The sequence below is a fragment of the Antrostomus carolinensis genome, unplaced genomic scaffold (genome assembly GCF_000700745.2).
Source record: "Antrostomus carolinensis isolate BGI_N321 unplaced genomic scaffold, ASM70074v2 scaffold889, whole genome shotgun sequence".
Lineage (NCBI taxonomy): Eukaryota > Metazoa > Chordata > Aves > Caprimulgiformes > Caprimulgidae > Antrostomus > Antrostomus carolinensis.
This window is the reverse complement of record NW_010337609.1, coordinates 41,735-65,787: the sequence shown is the minus strand read 5'-3', so window position 1 is coordinate 65,787 and position 24,053 is coordinate 41,735. Positions and strand designations below refer to the sequence as shown.

The 24,053-nt window shown below is 37.2% G+C and overlaps 1 protein-coding gene across 1 annotated transcript in view; it reads left to right on the top strand.

The window, feature by feature from the left end:
• Positions 1-24,053, top strand: part of LOC104530573 (nesprin-1-like) — a gene marked incomplete at its 5' end in the record, with an annotated part of 99,419 nt that overhangs the window by 33,821 nt on the left and 41,545 nt on the right. The window contains 14 exons of the mRNA XM_029086791.1: positions 2,335-2,672; positions 3,342-3,486; positions 4,504-4,722; positions 5,546-5,808; positions 7,415-7,580; positions 8,178-8,333; positions 8,545-8,697; positions 10,908-11,090; positions 12,045-12,182; positions 13,608-13,793; positions 15,610-15,732; positions 17,837-18,019; positions 19,323-19,466; positions 22,855-23,049. Of these exons, the coding sequence (XP_028942624.1) occupies positions 2,335-2,672; positions 3,342-3,486; positions 4,504-4,722; positions 5,546-5,808; positions 7,415-7,580; positions 8,178-8,333; positions 8,545-8,697; positions 10,908-11,090; positions 12,045-12,182; positions 13,608-13,793; positions 15,610-15,732; positions 17,837-18,019; positions 19,323-19,466; positions 22,855-23,049 (2,592 nt within the window). The remainder of the gene's footprint in view (positions 1-2,334; positions 2,673-3,341; positions 3,487-4,503; positions 4,723-5,545; positions 5,809-7,414; positions 7,581-8,177; positions 8,334-8,544; positions 8,698-10,907; positions 11,091-12,044; positions 12,183-13,607; positions 13,794-15,609; positions 15,733-17,836; positions 18,020-19,322; positions 19,467-22,854; positions 23,050-24,053) is intronic.

Here is a 24,053-nt window from a genome sequence, read left to right as displayed (position 1 = left end):
GTACCTCCCTTGGCACAACTTAAGGCCATGGCCTCTTGTTCTGTCACTAGTTACCCGGGAGAAAAGACACACACCTGCCTCTACACCCTCCTTTCAGGTAGCTGTAGACAGTGATAAGGTCTCCCCTCAGCCTCCTCTTCTTCAGACTAAACAACCCCAGTTCCCTGAGGTACTCCTCTTAAGGTTTGTTCTCTAGCCCCTTCACCAGCTTTGTTGCCCTTCTCTGGACATGCTCCAGTGCCTCAATGTCTTCCTTGTAATGAGGGGCCCAAAACTGAACACAGTATTCAAGTTGCAGCCTCACCAATGCTGAGTACAGGGGAAGGATGACTTCCCTGGTCCTGCTGACCACGCTGTTTCTGATACAAGCCAGGATGCTGTTGGCCTTCTTGACCACCTCTGCATACTTCTGTCTCATATTCAGCTGGCTGTTGACCAACACCCTCAGGTCCTTTTCCACCAGGCAACTTTCCTGTAGCGTTGCATGGGGTTGTTGTGACCCAAATGCAGGACCCGGCACTTGGTCTTGTTGAACCTCATACAGTTGGTTGCAGCCCATTGATCCAACCTGTCCAGGTTCCTTTGTAGAGCCTTCCTACCCTCAAGCAAATCAACACTTCCACCCAGCTTGGTGTCATCTGCAAATTTACTGAGGATACACTCAATCCCTTCATCCAGACCATTGATAAAGATGTTAAACAGGACTGGCCCCAACCCTGAGCCCTGAGGAACACCACTTGCAACTGGTCTCCAGCCATATTTTACTCCATTTACCACCACTTTGGGCCCAACCATCCAGCCAGTTTTTAATCTGGCAGAGAGTATGCCTGTCCAGGCCATTGGCAGGCAGTTTCTCAAGCAGAGCGCTGTGGGAAACAGTGTCAAAGGCTTTACTGGAGTCCAGGTACACCACATTGACAACTCTCCTTCATCCACTAAGCAGGTCACCTTGTCATAGAAGGAGATCAGGTTAGTCAGGCAAGACCTGACTTTAAGAAACCCACATTGACTGGTCCTGATCACAAGGTTGGCCTGTGTGTGCTGTGTGATAGCACTCGAGATGATCTGTTCCATGACCTTCACTGGCACTGAGGTCAGGCCTGTAGCTCCCCAGATCCTCCCTCCAGCCCTTCTTGTAAATGAGTGTAACATTTGCCATCCTCCAGTCAAGTGGAACCTCCCCAGTCAACCAGGACTGTTGGTAGATGATGGAAAAGGGTTTGGCAAGCACCTCTGCCAGCTCCCTCAATATCCTTGGGTGGACCCCATCCAACCCCATAGACTTGTGAATAGACTTGACAAGGCCTTCTCCATTCACAAACAACAGGTCCAGCAGGGTGCCTTCTCTAGTTGGTTCACTCATGAGTTGTGTCAGGAAGTTGTCTTCCACACACTTTAGGAACCTCCTAGACTGTTTCCTTTCTGTTGTATTATAGTTCCAGCAGACAACTGGTAAGTTGAAGTCCCCCACAAGAACGAGGGCTAATGATCACAAGACTGCTCCCAGCTGCTTTTAGAATATCTCGTCTGTCTCTTCATCCTGGCTGGGCGGTCTGTCGCAGAATCCCACTATGACATCTGTCTTATGGGACATTCCGCTGATTTTTACCCATAGACACTCAACCCTATCATCACCATCATTGATCTCAATGCAATCAAAACAATCTCTAATGTAGAGGGCAACCCCCCACCTCTCCTTCCTTGCCTATCCTGCCTGAAGAGTTTATAGCCAGCCATGGCAACACTCCAGTTATGTGAGTTGTCCCACTGTGTTTCTGTGATGGCAATAATATCATAGTTTTCTTGCTGCACAATGGGTTCTAATTCCTCCTGTTTGTTGCCCATGCTGTGTGCATTGGTGTAGATCTACTTCAGTTGGTCTACTGGTCCCACTGCTCTTCGGAGCGGGATAGTCTTAGTTCCTATGTGACTACTCGCTGTTGCTTCTAACCCATCAATAACCTTTGCATCTTTGCTACCACTTGGAGTAATATCTCCCATTTCCCCCACTTGTAATAATCCTGAAAAGACTGATTTTTGTAATCCCATTTGTCTTTTTTTAGTGACTTAAGATGTGGCCTGTTGCCATGGATGACTTTGGGGGGAGAAGGGGAAAAAGACTTCCTTAAGTCTTTTCATTTATACCTGTATGTAGAAGTGCAAATTCACTCAAAACCTACTTCCATGTAGTCTCTCTGGATCTGTATTTTAGATATAATAAAGGTAAAAGAAAGCAAGAATGGGCAAGATCCAGACTCTCAGCAGAGGATATTTTTGTTGCTGCTCTGAATTTTATGTCTGTGACCCTCTGTATAATCTTTCCTTTTATTTCAGGCTACCTTGAATAAATTATACAGCCTCTGCCAAAGATACTACCAAGTGATGCAGATAGCAAATGACTGGCTTGAAGATGCTCAAGAATTTCTACATTTAGCAAGAAATGGTCTCGATGTTGAGAACTCTGAGGAGAACCTAAGGAACCACATTGAATTTTTCACCACAGAAAGTCAGTTCAGTAATCATTTGAAGGAGTTACAGGGTCTTGTGTCTGAGATAGAACCCTTCATCCAAGCCACAGCAAGAGAGCAGTTGATGCAGAATGTAGCTGCATTGGAAGAAAAGGCCAAAGGGACAAAGCAAGAAGCCAAAACCCAGCAAGAACAGTTGCAAAGGTATATTTATTTATTTTTTTTTCATTCATTTTAAGATCACCTTGTTGGTGATGAAAGGGGGAGATCACAACATTAATTGGAGTTTTGTAAAATGTTTGTGCTGCTTATGAGAGAAGTGGATGTTTGGATTCAAAGCTTTTGTATTCTGTTTTCTGTTCTGCCACTAACTGATTAGATGTGTGATCCTGAGGGAGTTACCATAAAATGATATAAAGCTTGAAACAGCACTGAGAAGAGTAGGGAATCACTATCACTGTCCCTTGTTTCAGCTGGCACAAGACCTCTGCAGAAATAAATGAAATTGAAGCAGATATTTTGAACTAAAAGGAAATACCTTTTTATCCAGCATAACTGTCTTACTTATTATTCCTGTATGTTCTGGATTCCAGAAGTTCTAGTGAGTTTAAAACACAACCTAGAAAAAGTCACTGAGGAAAAGTCAGTCAAGGACTATTAAATGCCAAGCTGTAAGGCACAGCTGAAAATAAGGAGCATATGCTTCTATGTATGTTTTTTTTTCTAAAAATATTTATTTTTCTTGGAAAATACTGTGTAACAGCAAAGCTAAGCAGTTACATTGAAAACTGAAAATTAGGTGCAACAATATTTCTGAATTTCTAAAAATTTTATGTTGTATTACATTGTTCTTTCTGGAACTGTATTTTTAAGGTGTGCTTCTGAGTGGCAGGAGTACCAGACAGCAAGACAGAAGGTTATTGAACTGATGAATGAGGCTGAGAAAAAATTATCTGAATTCTCAGTAGCTAAAGCTGCTGCTTCTCATGAAGCAGAAGAGAAATTGCTAACACATAAGGTAAGGTACTAAAAATTATATCAAATCCTTTTCCTTCAGCGAAAATAAATGTATGTTATGTAGGTCCCTATTTGTGGCAACCTGAATTTGAGTTTTTTAGATGTTTTCCTGTAGTGCTTAACTGTGTTATAGCATACCGAGAGGTCTTTTGTGTTGTGCAGAACCTACATTTTATTTTGGGGGTGACTGGAACAGTATTTTTAATTGCTTTTCAACTTAATGTCTGTCTGTGCGCCTATGACTGTAGAGATTGGAAGGGACTAGGAAGTTCCTAAAAGCCTTGGGTGCATGAGTCCCAAAACTGTGTACCCTACGTTAAATTCAGATCAATAGAAACATCCATCCACTTTGGATCACATTAAATAGTCTTACTAGGACAGGAAGGGTTAGGTTTTACTATTAAGTCTTGATTAGTCTAAGAGAAAGAAATGTGACTTAGATGAATTACCTTCTCCTCTAGTATTTCGGGTGCTAATTAGTTGCCTTAATACAGGTAGTTAGTGACACTTCAGACCTTCTGCCTGGTCTCCAGGTGTGTCTCTGTGAAGGCAGAAAACTCACCTAAGAGTAATGTCATGTCTGCCAGCTTCATGAGAGTATCTTGACACTCTTGGACATCTAAAATGGCATTAGAGATAAACATGATATAAATATATGTTTAAACATCTGAATTTCTTCTTTTATTTTTAGACTCTAACAGAAATCAGTCTTTGCTATAAGAAGAGTCCTGAATACTCATTTCCGTCCCTAGCAAGGAAAATAATCTGTTTACACCAGATCTCTGCTGCTTCCAGAGAGTTGCATTTTGGACCAGGCCTTTCAAGTAGTTGTAGCTGGTATATTGCATATGAAAAATAAAATGAGACCTAACCACATCACTCAGTATAGGGTACCTTGTCTTTGCCTGCAGTGGATAGAAGTGGCTCATCTGCCTGCAAGTGTGTTGAATAATTATGAGTTATGTTGTGTTGAAAAAGAGGAAAACAGTGCCTATTTTTTTTTTTTGTTTTTTTTCAGACTCTTGTGTCTGTAGTGAATTCTTTCCATGAGAAGATCACAGCCCTAGAAGAAAAGGCTGTACAGCTGGAAAAAGTTAGCAATGATGCCAGTAGGGCAACTATAAGTAGATCCATGACAACAGTCTGGCAGCGCTGGACACGGCTCCGGAATGTAGCCCAAGAACAAGAGAAAATTTTGGAAGATGCAGTGCAGGAATGGAAGGGCTTTAATGATAAGGTAACTTCTAGTCTTGGTAAATCCTCCTTTGTTAATTGCAAATAAGTTTTCACTCTTTATACTACCTTATTATTAATTTTATGATAGAGAAAGCTGATAGCAGGAATAACAGTGATTTTTCTCAGGTCATAGAAAAGAACACCTATGGAAGACCTGGGTTTAGAACCACGGCCTCCAGGGCTTGCACTATTCTTTTATATGCATACATGTATAGCAAACACAGAGCTGTTTTGGTTTCTGGTGGTTCTTCATAATCTTCTTTATGTTTCCCTTCCCCAACTGGTCTATTCTAGATTAAATCAACCTCTTTTTTTTTTTCTTTTTTTCCCCCAAATAGTATGAAGTTGCTGAGTCTGTATTTAGGCAGTGACATTACTGCCTGTCACTGCTCAACAATAGTGTCTTTTTTTTTTCCTTCTATCCTATCTGACTCATTTTATCTGTTGTTTTCCATTATTTTATGCTCAGATTGCAGGTTCTCTGACAATGGGGATAATATTTTTGTTAAATATATTACTTGTGCCAAATAAAGGTCTGCCGTGGGGTAGAGCTCTAGGTCCTATGGTAATAAAGATAATAAGTGCTAAAAAAATATGAGGAGCTGCTCATCACCCGACAAAGAAATTTCTTAGAAGTCCTAACCCAGTGTGAAGAGCTAGGGCTAGCTAGCTAGACTGAACATAGATTTATTTCTGCTCTAGAAACTGCTGCACAAGCCCTAAACCACAACTGTTTTGCAGCACTGAGTTTAACACCTTTTGGTATCAGTTGTAGTAGCTTCTTTTTAATTTCTTTATTACCAAGAACGTATCTCTTTCAATAGATTCAGAAAGCCACCATAGCAATAGATCAGCTACAAAGCCGCTTACCAGAAAGCTCAGTGGAAAAGACATCCAAGACAGAGCTCCTGGAACTCCTGGATTACCACAGCAATTTCCTTCTGGAGGTGGAGCACCAGATGTCATCTTTGGGCCTACTCAAACAGCATGCTGTCAGCATGCTTCAGGAAGTGGAAATAAAGCCTCCGTCTCAGGAGGAACTGCCAGTCATGCAAGAGATCAAAGCAATGCAAGATCGATGCCACAAGTAAGGCAACGTTTTAAGATTCACTAGAAAAATGGTACCTTACAATTCATTATTAAGAGTTTACAAATAATTTTTGTTATCATTAACAATTACCATGCTTAAAATAAATTAGTTATTTAAAATACATAACAGTTTAATTTTAAATTATCTTTAATCTTGAAATACATTTTTACCATTATTTTTTATTTCCATCAGCAGGAGTATGCATTTTACAATATGTACTTCTTGCTTTGCCTAATAATAGTAATTTATGTAAGAGCTATATAAACTACACTGAAGTTATAACTGATTTTAAACGCTTCCTTGCATCTCACCATTAACAGTGACCTTTTATCTTTTTTTTTATCCTATGTTTACATTAGTATATCACTTTGTTTCACCTGTTGGAAGCACTTAAGGGAAAAGTAGGTATCCTGTGAAATTTACAGGGGAATTTAGTTCAGATGGAAATGAAACATATCTTAATATTTCACCCTGTGGTTTTATGAATGTTTATCTAATTCTAAAATGTTTCCCTGTCATGCATAAAACCATAAGTTTTATGGCTAAGTTTCAGGACTCATATCTACCTCATAACTGCATCAAGATGCCATTAACTGGATCTCCACAGTGGGAAGAGGGAGAGAGAGTGAAAAAGCTGTAAACTCTGCACCTAGCCTGTGCAAAGTTCATTATGTGCAAACAGAACTGATTACAGTAGAATAGCAATCTCTGTAGAAAATGTGTAGATATTATCTCTTTTCTAATTCCATTCTACCCTAGAATTTGTTTATAAGAATAGGGTCTGCGATGATGTCATGCTCACGTAAATAAGGCATGATTCAGCTATAGAAGGTTACACAAACATAAATCAAATATGGGAACATCAAAGATCCATGTCACGTACATAAGCACTACAAGTAGTCCTGTAGAACTTTCAGAGAGCTGTCTTCTGAAAAAGATACTGTTTTTTATAGGAGATTCAAGTTCTTGAAAAAAATGCAGAAATTCTGTCTGAGTGGAAGTGTGGAGGTAGGTCCCTGGATCAAAAAATGGTGTTCAGATGTTTGATCCATGCCTTATCCTAGGTATTCTGCCAATGCAAATCCTATTAATAGAGGTGGAATTGATCTCACGTTATTTTAGATTATAGATATCCATGTCTGAACTGGTTAATTCACGCTTTCTAATTAGTGGAGAGAAATAGACAGGTTTTTCTGACCTCTTTTAGAAGTTTATTTTAGAATGATGATGAATCATACTAAATCATTCCCTAGAACTGACAATAAGGGCAATCTGTGGTGATGTGCTCAGATGTAGGTGTCTGTATTTGAAATATTTGCATTTCTTCAAAAGAATTGTGCACTCGATGTCAAAATACATAAACCTGTTGATTAAAAGGACTGAACTGAAAAATGAACATGAGAAAATTAAATGTGTTGCTTTAGTAGTCTGTGGCAAAACACAAACTTTTTCTTACTCTGAATGTGAGGCTATCAACCGTTATCTTTATTGAATAATAAAGAATTAAAGAATAAAGAATAAATATTGAATAATATTTTTTGACAAAGCAATGTGTTTAGACATTACTTAATTCTTCACAAATAATTTTTCTTTGTTTCTGAAGTATGCAACAGAAAGTGAAAAAAGGTGTGAAGATGGTGAAACAGGAGCTGAAGGAGCGTGAGGAGGTTGAAGCAGAGATTAATATTGTGAAGTCCTGGATCCAAGAAACAAAAGAATATTTATTAAACCCTGATATAGAAGTGGATACTCAACTTCAGGAGCTGCAGGTATATAAAATTTGTCAATTTCTAAATTACAATATTTATCTTTGTTGTAATCTGCTAGTGCACGTTAATCCATTCAAAACCACCATGCATTCAAATTAGATAAAGTTTATTAGTTTTTTAGTAAGCCACTGGACAAATTTATAAAGCATGAAGTAGCTGTTGGGCTGTAATACCTTATTTTAAAGATAATTAGGATGTATTTAATATTTGCATTTATGCAATTGTATGTACTGGCACATTGTTTAGTAATTTTTCTCCTCTCATCTAGAATATGGGGCAACTATACAATGTGAATGGGCAGAATGTGACATTTCTATTTCAGCAGTTTGGAGCAGGGAGGGAAACAACAAAATAAAATAAACTCATTTCACTGTAGGTGCTGAAAACTTGATGTTTCCTATATACTTGTGGTCACACAGGAACAGAGAACTAGACAGGCAGTCGTAAATGACAATCCAGGGAATCACAAGATACAATTATTTTTAATTAATTAATTAAAAATTTGAAAGCAATTAGCTTTGTTGCAAGCTGCATGTAATGTCTGCATCTGTTAAGTTTACATAGACATTGTTCTTAATACTGTTTTTCTGACATTAGTCTCTCCTTGGTGAAGCAACTACTCATCGCCAGGCTGTCGAAAAAATGACTGAACAACAGCAGAATAAGTATTTGGGGCTTTATACCATTTTGCCTTCTGAACTCTCTCTTCGTTTAGCAGAAGTTGGAATGGCCCTTGTCCAGTTACAAGATCAGGTAAAGCATAGTAGAAAAATGCATTACATATCTATAGACCTTCTTTAGAATTTATAACTTAGTGAAATATAGTATCCAAGTGTGGTCAAACTGACAATGTAGACAAGTTTTATTACCTCTTTCCTTTAAATTAAAGTAAGTTAAATGAAAGTTAGTTTCCTTTCAGGAGGAGAGATTTCTGGTTACTGAATTTAATTCTTATTGTTGACAGATTCAAACCAAAGAAAGAGAAACTCAACAGATCAAAACATTGAATCAAGAGTTTGGTCAGAAAATCCAGGGGATAGCAAATGAACTGAATGCCATTCTTTCCAAACTGAAAAAGAAAACAAACAATTTAGCACAGGCTAAACTTGAGCAAAAGGTAAGACAAGGCTTCCCTTATTTGATTACACCATAAATTCTTCTGAATCAGGACATTCACTTCATACTAAATTGTATTTGTGAAGACTTGCATGACACATTTTTTAATGTAATTCAACAGAAGAATGGACAAAAATAAGGGTTGACTGATGAGATTTTTTTTAAACTATATTCTTTTAAAACTAGTCATACAGGGACTTGAGTGAGTAACAGAACTTGGAGGAAGTAGCTAAGAGTAAAAGCAAGTCAGATGGAAAAAATTGTGCTGTTCCCTTTAAATAATGAGTATGACCGCAATCTAGGAAGACCTAAGAGGCTCCTAAACTGCTCCTTGTCCCAGTCTGTAATGAAAAGAGCATTCTTTACAGTGCACCTTTACTTGCAATAAATGGAATTTTACTTAGCCAGTAGTCCATCTCATATAATTTGATGCAATCAATAATGAGCTAAAGTATTACTGGTGCAGTTAAGGGAAATGCAAAGGACTCTTTGTTCTTTTTGTAGGTCCTCTTAATCTTAGGTATGTACCACACTCAGAAAAGCTCATCTGTACTGAGGTGTAATGACCAAGTTTAGGATTATCATATGAAAATAGGGGATTGTGGGGGGCGGGAGAGAGATGAGGGAGGGGTCAGTTGAGGGGTTTTTTTGTTTGTTTGTTTGTTTCATTTGGTTTTTTAACTAGTCAGATAAACTTGACCAAGTTACTGTCTGAAAGTAAGTGAAGCATACCAAATAGGAGATTTGTCATGTCTAGTATGCCAAAAATGACCTGTTTATTTTCATGAGTTGCTTTCAATATGCTCCAAAGTACCATTTGATTTGTAGGAGGTGTCACTGAAATATTTCCCCTTAAAACTAGTGTATCTCCTTGATCCTAGAAATTAAGCAAAAAGTCAGTGAAATGTGCTTACGAAGACTCTCTCACTGGAAATTTTAGTAAAGTTCCCTCAACTGCATTTATGTCAGTACTTAGCTGATACTCCTGAGATTGGCTTGGCTTTGATTACAGCAGTAAATATTTTTATATTAACATTGAAACTGATTGTGAAAAGTAAAATAAAAATCTGTTTTAAATCCATGTGACTCAAGTCAAGTGGATCCTTTTCTTGCTTTTAAACAGCATATAAATTCTACATGATTTCTATAGTAGAGACATTTATTTATGCCTGCCTGAAATATGTGTGTCTTTGTATTTAGATGAGTAGATCAAGATCTGTCTTTAAGTCTACATGTAGAGAGTTATGTCACTAAGTTCATGGAATAATGTTTGTTTATCATAACAGTTGATCATAACTTACACTCTAAGGTGTGTCTGTCAGGACAGCCCTAACCTGAAGAGCTTGAAGTACCTTCTTGAAGCATCTGTAGCTAGAGCAGTGTTCTAAATCAATTTTTGTCTGATGATTGCAATTTATATTTCTAAAAATAAGTATAAAGGGACTAAAGTGTTTGATAAGACTTATTTTATTTATATTACAAAAACAATGAATCATTAACACCTTAGGTATAGAAACCAAATACAAAAAAACCCCAATACTTTCTACCCAAGAAACTGTAGCCCATAAGTATGTTAACAATATATGATAGAAAAATGTTTTTAGGTTTCCTTTTTAAACTTTTCAGAAACTTTGTAACTATGTTAAGAAACATTGATTTAAAAATCTGTTTCTATTGAAACAGTCTAGTGTGATCCAGACTGCTCCTGTGTCAAGATCAAGCTATTGAAATGCAAGTTTCAAATGAAAATGAAAGTTTTTATCATGCATTAATAAGTAATTAAATATTTCTGAGTTTGTAAGGATATAGTTTAAGACAGCAACAAAATGAAACCCCTTTACAGTAAATAAAAATCCTCATCATGGCAATGTGTGCTGACTATTAATTTCAAAAACAAACACGGAAAGATGGCCAAAAACAACCAATGTCACTCTGAATGACTCAGTCTTTTGCTATGGTAGGGAAAATGGTTATCCATTTCAGACAGGAAGTCAGAGAAGAAAGAGTAATGGCACACATTTAAGAGATGACCAAACATCCTGCTGTTCTGCCTTCCTACTTAGACAAACATTTTTGGTTTTCAGCCAGAATAAAAATAGAACAAACTGCACAGACTTTGGACAGGGTATAAAATTTGCAAGTTGCACTAGAAATAGTCAACCAGAAAGCTGACAATTCCTGGATCACTGATTTTCTTGTTTTTCTATCTAGATCCTCGGTGAAGAGTTGGACAGCTGCAATATAAAGCTGTTGGAATTAGATGCATCAGTCCAGGACTTTGCAGAGCAGAATATACCGCTGGCTAAGCAGCTGGCTAACAGGATAGGGAAACTCACTGCATTGCACCAACAGACCATACAGCAGGCTGAGTACAGAGCAGCCAAACTCAGTCAGGTATGATCTCAAATCCTTTCTGCTGTTTCCTTTCAGAAGCAGAAGGAGCCTGTAAACTTCTCGTTTATTTTCACGTATTTTTACAAGAAGGGGTATTCCTTGTCATGTCTGCCTATTATTAGTCAGGGCTTGCATCACAGCCCAGAAAGGCACAGACGGGTCAGATCCAGAGGGGTGGAACAATTCTGTGATGCTGCTTTAACATTATGTTCCCTGAATCATCTGCTGGTGGGTTCCTCTGGTCCCTCGAAAGATTATGGACCTTCTCACATACAGTAGCATACCAGGAAATACTATCTCATTGTACTTTTCAGGGCCTCTGTCTTACCACTGTTACCGATATTTGCAGCATTAAAAAAAAAAAAAAAAAAAAGGTTCTTACTCTAGTCACAATCTATAGAGGGTCAGTATAATTTGGATTCAATGTAAAAGCCCAGATACAATGGCCCTGATAATGCATAATGTTTATGCAACACTTTCGTGTTCATAAAGATGCTTCCCCTGAAGTTCAAAGTCCCTGGAACTTTCTTATGTATTTTTTGCTAATTGTTGTTATCCTAAAAATAAGAATTGTATGAATCAGAAAGCAGAGTTTTTGTCCTGTGTTTCAAAATAGGTGCAACATTTCTCTCTTTGGAAATATGACAGGCTGAGTAGACAAAGCAGGTTTTAAATAAAGGTGTTTTAGGGGATGACATGGAAAGAGACAAAGAAAAATAAGAAATAACATAAAAGAGGCTTGCAGTGAGCCACAAACAGAGCAAGAAGGTATTTTGGAACTATTTTAACTCTATAAATATGAAAGTAATTAAATTATATTCAACAGTAAGGAAAAGTTGTTAAAATTATCCCCAAGTTAAAAAACAATAAATAAAATAAAAGTAATTTTATCATTCTCTAAGAACTGTACAGAATTACATCTTAAACTTAAGTGGATTTTTCTTTTATATCCAGGCCGCTTCACACTTGGAAGAATACAATGAGATGCTGGAGTTCATATTGAAATGGATTGAGAAAGCAAATATCCTAGTACATGGTAGTATAACATGGAATTCTTCCTCTCAGCTTCGTGATCAGTTTAAAGCCTACCAGGTGATTATATGAGCTATGAAATTTAAAGGGCAGTGTGTAAAAGAAGATGTTTTCTGAGCAGTGAAGATTTATTTCCTACACTTTTTTGCCTCCTTTCCTCGAGAAAAAAAGGTCTTAAAATGATAGGTTTCTTTGAGTAGTCCCCCAAGTCTTAAAGATGATTAATTTGTTTTGGACAATTGTTTTGAAGACTGAAATTAAGATACTATTCAATAAAACTATGTGATTCAAAGTTGATCTCCATGTTTACTCAAATACACTGGATTCGTAGCAGCTTTTGATTGAACAGTGTGTCTATACACTGTGATTCTATCACCCTGAGTACCTCATTGCAGCCAATAATCCTCTAAAACTTTATTTGCTCAAACACAATTTTCAGGTTTGAGGTTGTTTTTTGTTTTTTTTTCCTTTCTCCTTTATGCTAAATTGGAATAGCCTTTGTTCTCATCTGATGCGTTTCACACCAGTCTGAGTTTCTCAGACTCATACCCAATGGATGAGTTTCTTCCAGTTGCTTCCTGGACATCTCATATCAGAGTGTTTTGCTGTTCTTGTGACAGTGTAATTTGTTCTGTGTGTGTCTGTGGGTGGAATGCGTAAGTGTGAGATCAGTGGAGCAGTTTGATAAGGTTCAAGCTTGCCCAGTGTTACATAACCACATGAAACAAATTAAAACATCATAAGATGATCATGTTTCACTAACACCAAAATAAGACTGCGTTCTCTGTGGTTTTTATAAATATATTCATTAATTGTCAGCTGCATTCACTTACACTGGGGCAACATAGCATGTCACGCTTTCTTATTCTGAATAGGAACCTCCAGGCAACTTATCTGGAGGACAACTGGGAGATAGCATTTCTTTTTTGTTTTGTTTTGTTTTGTTTTGTTTTGTTTTGTTTTGTTTTGTTTTGTTTTGTTTTGTTTGTTTGCTGTGGCTTTTTCCCTGCTTCAAAAGTCGATGAAGATACAGGCTTAACCAGTGCTAGTCCACAGAAAACTTCGGTAACCGTTTTTTAGACAGCATTAATAACTGCTGCCCTGCTATAACACTGCACTCAGCAGCTTTCTGCTGCTTCCTTTTAGGTACAACAGGCTTCCAGAACAAATCCTATCCATAGATTGTGTATATTATGTTTTTACAGGCAAGCGTATATAGCAAAACACCAAAATGAATGTGTTAATAAGTACAGCTACTGAAGCTTCATGACTTACTCTTTTGTTTCCCAGTCTCCATAAGCTGAAGCACTTCAGCATACACTCAGAATTAAGCATATTGCCCAAGCCTACAGCACATTAGTAGAACTTAATCATATGCTTACAGATGTGTACAGATGTAGGAGTTTGCAGAACAGGAATATAATTAAAGATATGTTTAATCTGAAGCTCGACTGTGGCATTCAATTTGTTCATATCTCTGTCTAGACTATGCTTGATGAGTCCGGAGAGATTCATAGTGATCTTGAGGCCATGAGTGAGAGGATTGAGTATCTGGCAAGTGTATACTGTACTGAAGGAATGTCACAGCAAGTGCTGGAACTGGGCCGGCGGACAGAGGAATTACAGCAAATTATCAAAGTGCGGATACCAAACCTCCAAGATGCTGCCAAGGTATATGAAAACAGTTTTCCTAATGCTAGCTGACAGCTAGAGTGGTGTGTGAATCATGTTTCTGAGACTATTAGCCATGCAGATTATCTGTGGTCTATAAAGGGCATGATTGTCTTCTCTAAAGTTAGATGTCTTACACTGTTTGAGATCCTGCCTTCAGGTGCCATTCCAGATGGGGACAAGATTCCTGCAGGCCCTGAAATATCTGCCCATTATGGATGGATGTTTTGAGGATCATGGTGTGTCTCAAATGGCACTGAGCACCTATGTTCAGACACTTGAAAAGTGTCTGTATTGGCACTTATATTATGCTATTTCTTTTATTTTTCTCTTAAAAAATATCTGAAGCCTGCTGTCTATTAATTCAGATTAATCCTGGACCAGATGAGGATTCCATAATGTATACCTACCGCTACCAGGGAGTGCAATGAAAAGAATTAATGTGCTTTTTCATGTCCCTGACATTTCTGTTCAGCTCTTCCATAAGGGTTTATTGTTACTGTAAATGTGTGTTATGCCTATGCAATGTCTGAGGGCATGGTAAACTGGTGCAAGACACAGGGAAAAGCACAGAAGTCTTTTCTACTTGCTCTTACCTTCAGGACAACACATTTTACCTTTTTAATTTTTTTAAATTGATACAATAATTCAGGAAAAAATATTATTGGAATGATATAATTATCATATTTGTAAGGGTTCTTCTGTTGTCACTTGCCACAGTTACACACTACTAAATAGGAAAATACCTAAAGACAACTAAGAGAATAGGCTATTCATTATTTTCATTAATGAGTTGGATGGTGGTTTAGAGATCATGGCTTTTGGGATGCTTGGACAACACCAAATGTACAGGGACTACCTGAATAAAATTAGGCTGCTATTCAGCAAGGTCGGGGGCAAATTGTTATGTTTAAACAGGAAGAACCAGGCATGTATGTATTTGAATGAGGAACTGCTGTCTTGACACACCCTGTTGAAAGATCTTAAGTTTAATAATGTGGATCATGGAAAAACGAGTGAACAATGTCATATGATTGTAAAAAAAACAAAAACCATGCAGAAAATAAAGTATATAATTGTAAGGTATGTGAAGTAGTCCTTTTGTTCTACCTATTGGTCACTAGCGAGGTTTCAGCTGTCCGGTTTTGCACTTCAAGAAAGATGTGGACTGACTGGAGAAAGAACAGAGGATGGTGATGATTGTGATATGTGTACAAATTTGTAGAAAAGATGCGTGAAAAAGGATTATCCTGATGTATGATGTATTCAGAGATTAAAAAAAAAAATGTTCTTCATGTCTATTGTTAATGATAATGTTAATAGTAAGTAGAGGATTGAAAACAAAAGATGACTTCGTGCCAGACTGAAAAACTTTCTACAAAGAAAGAGTACTGAAACAGTGGAATATGTTGTCTATAGAGATAAGTGGGACTCCACTGCTAGTGGTCTTTAAAAACAGTCTGTAAAGACAGTTATATCCTGTCTTACTACAGGAAGTTGACTAGAGGACATTTTGAGTTCCTTTCTAGGCCTTGAACTTCATGAAATTAGCTTTATAAAGTACATGCTGGATTTGAGATTGAGGAAGTACTTAAAATAATTACTCCGACTTTGATACCCCTTTTTCTAGACTGCCATATGACTAGTATTTTTATCCAATATTTTAAACATTTAAAATTCATTGTTAAAACTGTGAATTAGTTACTTAGTTTTGGCACTGTATATAAGGGATGTAGCTACAGAATATAGACAGGTATATTTATAGTGATTTTTTTTTTTTTCCTTATTTGTCTGAGTCAAACGTGTTGTGTTACAGGACATGAAGAAATTTGAAGTTGAGCTGAGAGCCCTGCAGACTGCTCTGGAGCAAGCCCAAGCCACACTGACCTCTCCAGAGCTCGGGCATTTGAGCTTGAAAGAGCAACTTTCCCACAGACAGGTAAAATGCCAGGACCCCAAAGTTAGCACTTGAGTAGTTTGACCTTACACAAAGAAAAATTGGTGAGACCGATTGTGGTGTTTCTTAGGTTGGTCATTGTTTCAGAGTCTAGCCCCAAATTACTGCCAAGGGAATAAGGGTTGAAACAGGAAAAATCATTCCCTCAAAGGGAATGGCTGAAGTATAAGCTCTTGTAAGTCTGTTCTTAGGTTGATGCAATTCTGATAAATGTGCATCCAATCCAAGTTTAATCCATATTAATAACAGTATTAATAATAAAGCTCAGTTCTTATCCAGTGCTTTTTATCAACAGGTTCTTAAAGTACTTCAAAAGGAAGTCTAGATTGTTATCACCATTTTACAGATAGAGGTGCAATGAGATAGTGTGTTGCTAGCTCCCCAGTAATCAACTGGAAAACTAAGAGAAAATTCAGTTTTCCTTAAACCCAGTTTCATTTTTGTGTGTTTAGTTGAATTACTTTCATGAGATATTGCTGTTTTCTGTGTTGCACTTGGTTTTTTTGTTCTCAGTCTCATGACAAGAAAAATAACCCCAGTTACAGCTTTCTGAGTTGCTTAAGAAATTTTTCTTGCTGCAAGCTAATACAGAAATATAACTGTCCTAGTCTGCCACAAAAAACTAAATGTCAACAGGTTCACTTTAGGATTAAAACCTGCAGAAAAAAACCCATATGAATGAAAGGTACATTTTAAGAGCTTTCCCTTCTGATTAAAATATGCAGTCTTTATTCTAGGGACTTGCAGAATATGGCATTAAAGAGCATAGGTGAAACACTTCATGCACTGTACAAGTAAAGGAATATGGAGTTTACACTGTTGTTTATGTGTATTGTTTGTTTGTTGTGGTTCTAGTAGGTCTCACAGTATGATTTCTTTTTGTACAGAAAGGGGCTGTAGCCTCTGCCCACCTCTTCCACCAGGCCAGTCAGAGGGTCTTGGAGAGTGCCTGGTTAGAATGCAGCCCCCAGGGTGCCTCTGGGTGCCCATTGCACAGTAAGGCACCCTTTGCCAGCAGTATGGGGCCTGCCAGAACAGTGACCTCACCAGTGATGTCTGAGGAATAGGTCATTATCCCAAATCTCTGGTTAGATTATCCACCATGTATCCTGGCACAGAAATAAAGAGCAAACCACAATCCTCTCATCAGTATGCACTTCAGGCCCACTTAATTTCTGCATAAGGTATAGGAGAAGGGAGACAACCAATCCTTTTATCCCTGTTTGCCATATACATTTTCTAGCTGATATATATCTATTGAACTTAGAATCCTTTTCTAATGTGCTAAGGCCCTTTTCATCAACTTCCCCCTTTTTTTTTTTTTTTTTTTTTTTTCTCCCCTCAGCTGTTTTTCCTTTTCTATCTCTGAATACATTAAACTCCCCAAAGAAGATAAAAAGAATGCTGGTCAAATGTGTTCTCCAAGTCATTGCACTTAGACCCTTTTCATGCATATGAACAGACAGCTTGAATGGACATTATGAATGGAATAGAGTCTATTAACAGAGGCACCCAGTGCGTGATTATTCAAAGGAAAATATTTCTGTGTAGCTGGGGTTTTTTTCTGTTTGATTACCTTTTGAATTTTAAGCAACATTTTCAACCATGGTTTCTATTTTCAAAGGAAAGCTGTAAACAAAATAGGATTCATTTGCTGGTTTGAAAATGTGCTTCTGTGTCTCAGCAGGGAGTTCCACTAGGTTTTTAACATTAAAATATGTGTATACATAAATGACTCCTATGCTACTTTGATTTGCAGATTTTGTAAAGATTTTTTTTTTCAAATATGATAAGCAGAAATATTTTTGTACTTAGATACTTAGAAATAAGTACTAGTATGCTTATGTTGTGTTTAGTATGCTTTTTAATAAATTATTTTTATTCCTACTATATAGGCATTTTGCTTAACTAATATTTAGAAGAATGCTCATTTCAGAATATACAACTCCAGACAATTCTATTCAGTTTGGAAAACAGACAATAAAATTTGTGTATTTTAGTGCTTGAACTCATTTTTATTTCTCTGCATGAACTACTCTGGGAGTTCTGCAAAACTGGCTTATTGAGGCACTGACTTTGTTTCTAGCATCTATTGTCTGAAATGGAATCTCTGAAGCCGAAGGTTCACGCAGTACAAGTTTGTCAGAGTGCCCTGAGGATTCCTGAAGAGGTGGTCACCGGCCTGCCAATGTGCCACAGCGCTCTCCGGCTCCAGGAGGAGGCCAGCCGCCTGCAGCACACTGCCATTCAGCAGTGCAACATCATGCAGGCAAGCGCAACTCCAGCCCATAAATCATTCTGAATAACCTGGACAGTGCCCTACAAATTGTGATGAAAATGGAGAATTCCATACCTCTGTGCATTCCTTTTTTTTTCTATGGAGTACCATTAGGAAGTTCCACACTTAAGTTTTAGTCAATTCTGACTCCATGTTTCTGAGGGTTTTAACATTCATGATCGTGTTAATAATTGATTTACTCATGAAACTCTCATCTTTGCTCTCTCCTTGATCTTGCTATGTTTTTTGTAATGCTGTTAGGATTAACTAAACAAATAGCTAATATACAGTTGTATGCAGGTTAATTTTATAACATATATAATCAGTTAATGAATTTAATATATCATTTTAACATGAACTGCTTATAATGATTGCATAAAAACTATTGAATTAACTAAATAGCTTTCTAGGATAAAAATTATGGGTTTTTTTCTCCTTATTTAAAATTTATATATATTTTCATTCTAATTTTGGAGTCATCCAGCATCTATTAAGTTCCCATTTTCAAGTTTTGCTAAACACAAGAAAACTAGGTTTTATTTGATTGTTTGAATTCATATCTAAAACATGTAAAAGTTATTTCCAAAGAAGAAGAGAATAAGCTTTTCTTTCTTGCTATTTAGTGATAGAAAAATACATAGTAAGCTAGGGTACAACTATAGAGCTTCAAGTTAAATAACAGAAGAGACTTTTGATAATTAAGGATACTTGATGATGTTTAAGTACAAGGAAGGATACAATATCACACTGAAAAGATTTTAAAATGGGTTAGACAAACTGCTGGTGACTCTGTCATAGAAAGAACTGGTACCACACTAGTACGATAATGGTCTGAATAGTCTTCAGTTTTCATAATCCTCTCCCAGTTGTATTTTCTATAAAATCTAACTTTTTCATATAGTCTTTCTACTTCGTAAATGGAGGCTTGAAACGAAAAAGCAGATGAAAATGCTTTATAGTAAAACCATGACACCAGGCAATGGTATCTTTTGGTAGGTATGTTCAGTGCAGATACTTGTTGGAAGCAAAAGTTCTAGCTCCTTATGTTGGATATCTAAAACATCAAGTTATATGAGCTGGTTTTGGAAATAAATAAATTAAACCATTGAATTCATTGCAGTTCACAGTATTTCTGAATGGACTTTTTCCTGATTATATTCCTGCTTTGCTTATCCAGAGGTAAGTGCGAGAAAGATCTAAGTTTGCTGCACTTCAGAAGGGTGATTAGTCATGCTTGCACTAAGTAAATATTTATTTTCATGTAGGCACTCAATAATTTTTTTCCCCTGTCTAGGAAGCAGTGGTTCAGTATGAGCAATATGAGCACGAAATGAAACATTTACAGCAAATGATAGAGAGTGCCCATCGTGAGATCCAAAACAAGCCAATAGCAACCAGCAACATCCAGGAACTCCAGATCCAGATTTCACATCATGAGGTAAGAGAGAAAAAAATGCAACAACATAGGCTCAGTGGCAGCTCATTGACCCAAAAAACTTTTCATAAGTAACAGTTGTAAATTAGCTGAGTAGCTTTTCAGACTTGCTCAAGGCTAGTTGAGTAGATAGGTTTAATACCAGATAGGAAATTCATGCTATTGATACTATGTGGAGTAGTCATTTGCTTATTCAGTTAGGTGTCCTAGCCTCCAGGCAACATTATGACAAACAAAAGCGTTGCATAATTAAGGGACGATTAACACCAGTACTTGACTGAAGAGTGTCCTAGGAGTCAATGTTGAGCAGTTAGTCAAGTGATCCCTGCTAGTTCAGTGATCTTTTATATATTTATATGTATCTCTCTCTCTCTCTCTCTCTCTCTCTATATAGATATATATATATATATATATCTCCTAAAGTACTTACTTATTTCCATCCCATTAACGTCTGTAAAGGAACACTAAGGGATTTGAATTCCATAAAAACTACAGTAGATTTGGAGGAAAATTATGCAACGTCCACTCCAAAGGTTTCTTTTAAACTCATTGTTGGGAAGTGTTTTGTCCTGTGGAGTTACAGGTCCTGCCCTCGAACTCTCTGGTCTTCAGCCCTCGAATGAGTTAGGATAATTTCTGGTGCAGCCTTCTTGCTGCATGGGAGATCCTGGGCCCCTTTCCCCTTCCCCTACCTGTTATGTATTTCTTGAGATAGAAAATGCAGTATTAAACTCTGTGTGTCATTTTTTACCACCAGATGGCACCATTTCTCTATCTTGGAATTAAAAGCTATCTGCTGTTATGTACTATAACCTAGTGTTGTATATGTTTCTCATTTTCTATCCAGTTGTTACAGAAGTTACTTGGTATAAATGCAGAGCAGTTTGAAAGAATGATGCTGCAAGGGGGAAGGAATTAAAAATGGGGCAGCTTAAAGTTTAATCTGCATTTGAACAAGTTCAGTAGCTAGGAGTCCTTCTAAACGTATTGCACATGTTGGGATCCACCAGAGTGAGCATGTTTCATACTGGCAAGATTTCCACGTTTAGGGGTAAGAAGTTTTGAAAGGCTGAGACAAACTCTTTTTTTGTTTTTGTTTTGGTTTGGTTTTTTTTGGCTTATCTTTAGTCTGCTAGATACCTGTGGAAAAGCATAGCATAAAGGGAATATAATGAACCTTATATTATTAAACTACTTCAAAAGGCAAGTCTGTCAAGATGCTTGTTACATGTGTGATTATTTAAGAAAACATCAATTATCAAATTCCCTGTTGAAGCCTGCATGAACAAGAACTTAAAGGGACATTTGTAGTAGTTATATTTGGAATTAAAATAAGAGGAAGAAAGTAGAAGGAAAGTACACCCTGATTTATAAGAAGCTTGTATTATTATGCATGCATGTAACTAGTTATACTTTGGAACTATGTTTACTGAACCATGTTTCTTTAGACTTTCAGATAAGAATGTGGGCAAGCATCTCTATATTTGTAATTTATTTTAGTGGATTATATAGTACCTCATAGGATGTTGCTTTTATACGTTGCTTTATTTTTTTTCAGAATCACTTTTTTGCCTTCTTTTCCTTTTCTTTGTTTTCAGTTGAAAGAAGTATGTTAGATTCTCAGTATACATTGGACAATGGACATTACAATGCACATTAATGCCACAAATGTTACTGCATCTCAGTAATATTGATGGAGTTAAGCAAACATATTGAATGACAGTAATTTTCCACTGAGTCCCAGAGATATCTTTCATTGAACATTAGTGAATTACTGCTACTTGCCAAACAGAGCAGATAACTAATCTAGCTGCTAGACATTAAAGTTATGGTTTGATTTGATTGCAGTTTGGATTTTGATTGATCTAGTTGATGGTTTATACTCAGGACTTTGCTTAGTCTCCCAGGTAACTCTTGGAGCTCCAAGAGAGGTCTTTTTGTTACTAACTTGACAGTGACCAAGTACTATTGAAACCTGGCCAGTGAATTGTCATCCTGTCTGTGCTGCTTCCATTTCTAACTCTGTATTTCTTGCTGTGACTATTCTGCACTGTGATTTTGAGGAAATGGTTTCCTGAAAATGTTATAGAACAAAAAAAAATCTTTTCATTTTACCATCCTGAAGCAGTAATCCTATTTACTTTTAAAAATATATTGTAATTATTTATTATTATACCTACTAGGTCTTGCAACTTCTGTTACTATTTTTCCTTGAAAACTTGTGTTTGTTGAAGAAATAAAACCAGATATAAAAATAAAACAGGAATATATATTTGAATGAATAATCACTGATTTAGCAGGCAAGGGTATACAAATGTTATTTTCACTTTATAGATCAACATTATATAATATCACTAAGCCTCTAGAGAGAAAGGAACAATATATTTGGCAGAAATGTGCAAATCTTCCACCATTTATTATTTTAAGTATATTAATTGAAATCTTCGAAACCGGACACTGAACTGGGCAGTAGTGGAGGGTAGGAGAGAAGACAAAATAGTTTCTAAGGCTACTAATGTCCATCTTTCTTCTCTGACTAAATTTGAACTTATGATGGTGTTTGGCCATGCAGATAGACTTATTTCATAGCCATAAAAAACCCCCAAACTTTAAAACATACTTCTGCTTTAGGCTAGATTCCCCAACTCTTTTTAAAGAAAGGTTAGTACTGTGTGCAACTCAGCTTTTGATTCTGAAGACTTACTTACACAAAACCAAAACAAGATTAAAATACAGTTTATCCAAACACTGGCAAAAAGTGATCCCGTCTGCATTTAATCTTATTATGTGACTGATTGTTCATATCACATTTGATCTTGTTAGACCCTGTGAATTATTGTTTCAACAATTCATTCTTTCTGGCAAGAGCTGAATGGGACATTTTTTACAGTTGTGGTTACCACATGACCTCATTTCCATGGCATGCAGTATGCAGAGAAGCTTCATTTTCCTCAGACAAATGGAAATAGAACAGGGGAAAAAAAAATAGGACAGGATAAGGGAGAGACGTTCTCTTTTGCTGCAGTCTGCAGCTTCTATAGCCTTTGTGTCAGGTTCAGGCTGGATGTAAGCATGAGGTGTTCCTCCCACCCTTCTGCAATTGTCATGCACACGGAGCCTTTTGCAGCACTTTTCTGGTTTTGCCTCAAAGCTCTCGGCTCTGCGGTTTAGCTGTGCAGCCAGGCGCAGCCTGACTTGTTCCCTCCGCTATCAACATCCTGCTTGTCAGCTAGTGCAGCAGCTCATGCAGGGTTTCTGAGAGACAGCGCTAAGATGTTATTGGCTGGGCTTGGAGGGGAGAGCTTGCCTTCGCCACGGAAGCCGAAATGCTGCGGCTCCTGTGGCCTTCATTGGCTGCCTCTGCATTAAGGAAAAAAACATGTTTCCTCAGGAGCTGGCTCAGAAGATCAAAGGATACCAGGAGCAAATTGCTTCTTTGAATTCGAAGTGCAAGATGCTGACAATGAAAGCAAAACATGCCACCATGCTGCTGACAGTGACAGAAGTGGAGGGGCTTTCAGAGGGAATGGAGGAGCTGGATTCAGACCTGCTCCCAGCACACCCTGCTCATCCCTCGGTGGTTATGGTAAGGAACACGTTGGTCTTGGTACTGTTTATCTGACCTGCTTGCTTTTGCATCGTTGCAACACTCCTGTGTAGCAGATTGCCACAGCTCACATCCACGTTTTGCTTTCGAAATGGCTGGAGTGTGGCAAACTCCGGCTTCAGCTTCCCTTTACTGTATTTTGCTTTATATGGGTATTCAAGACTTGTTGATAAAGGATGAAGTTATTTAACAGACAAATACCAGTGGAAGTTATCTGTAATGAGATGCAAATATAGCGCTTTTTTGGAGCTGTCAGCATGCAAGAGCAAATGGTAAGAAACTACTGAATTGCAAGAATAAAATAAAACTAGAATAAATATTATTTCATAACATGTTGCAGTGTATAGGCTTTACACACCATATTTTTAAAGCTCTTGTCTTAAGGTGTTGTTGTGATAATTGACAATATGCTACTATATTCTCAGATGAGTGTGCTGGAAATGAAAGCTTGCTAAATACTGACACAGGCCTCACGTTTGAATTACTCGGCTTTTGTTTGTTTCTAATTGGGTTTCATTACAAACATGCTGATGATGATATTGGGATTTTTGTCTGAGTGAAAATAGAGTGCAGATTTCAGGATTTATCACTGTAAAAGAGCATTAAGGAAATAAAAGTATATTGCTACTGGATTGTATGTATTTTAGGTCTATTCCTTGCTGTTCCAACCCAGCCTAGATACTGAGGCCAATACTGCATTATTCTGTAGCTCTCCATAGTATTTCCATATGCAAGCAGCGATTGTATTAGAAGACAATTAAGCAAATACTAATTTGTTATTATCGAGTTGCTTACTATACATTTTCTTTTAAATTCATTAGGGTACAGAAAAGCATATTCATATTGAATCATGACGAGTAAATGAGACCATTAATTGAACCAGATTTTTAAGCTGGTACATGTAATAGTTAAGTATGACTAAATAATGTCACAATAATTCTGATGATGTGTTGTTTTTCTTGTTTTGATCTTAATCTAAGTCC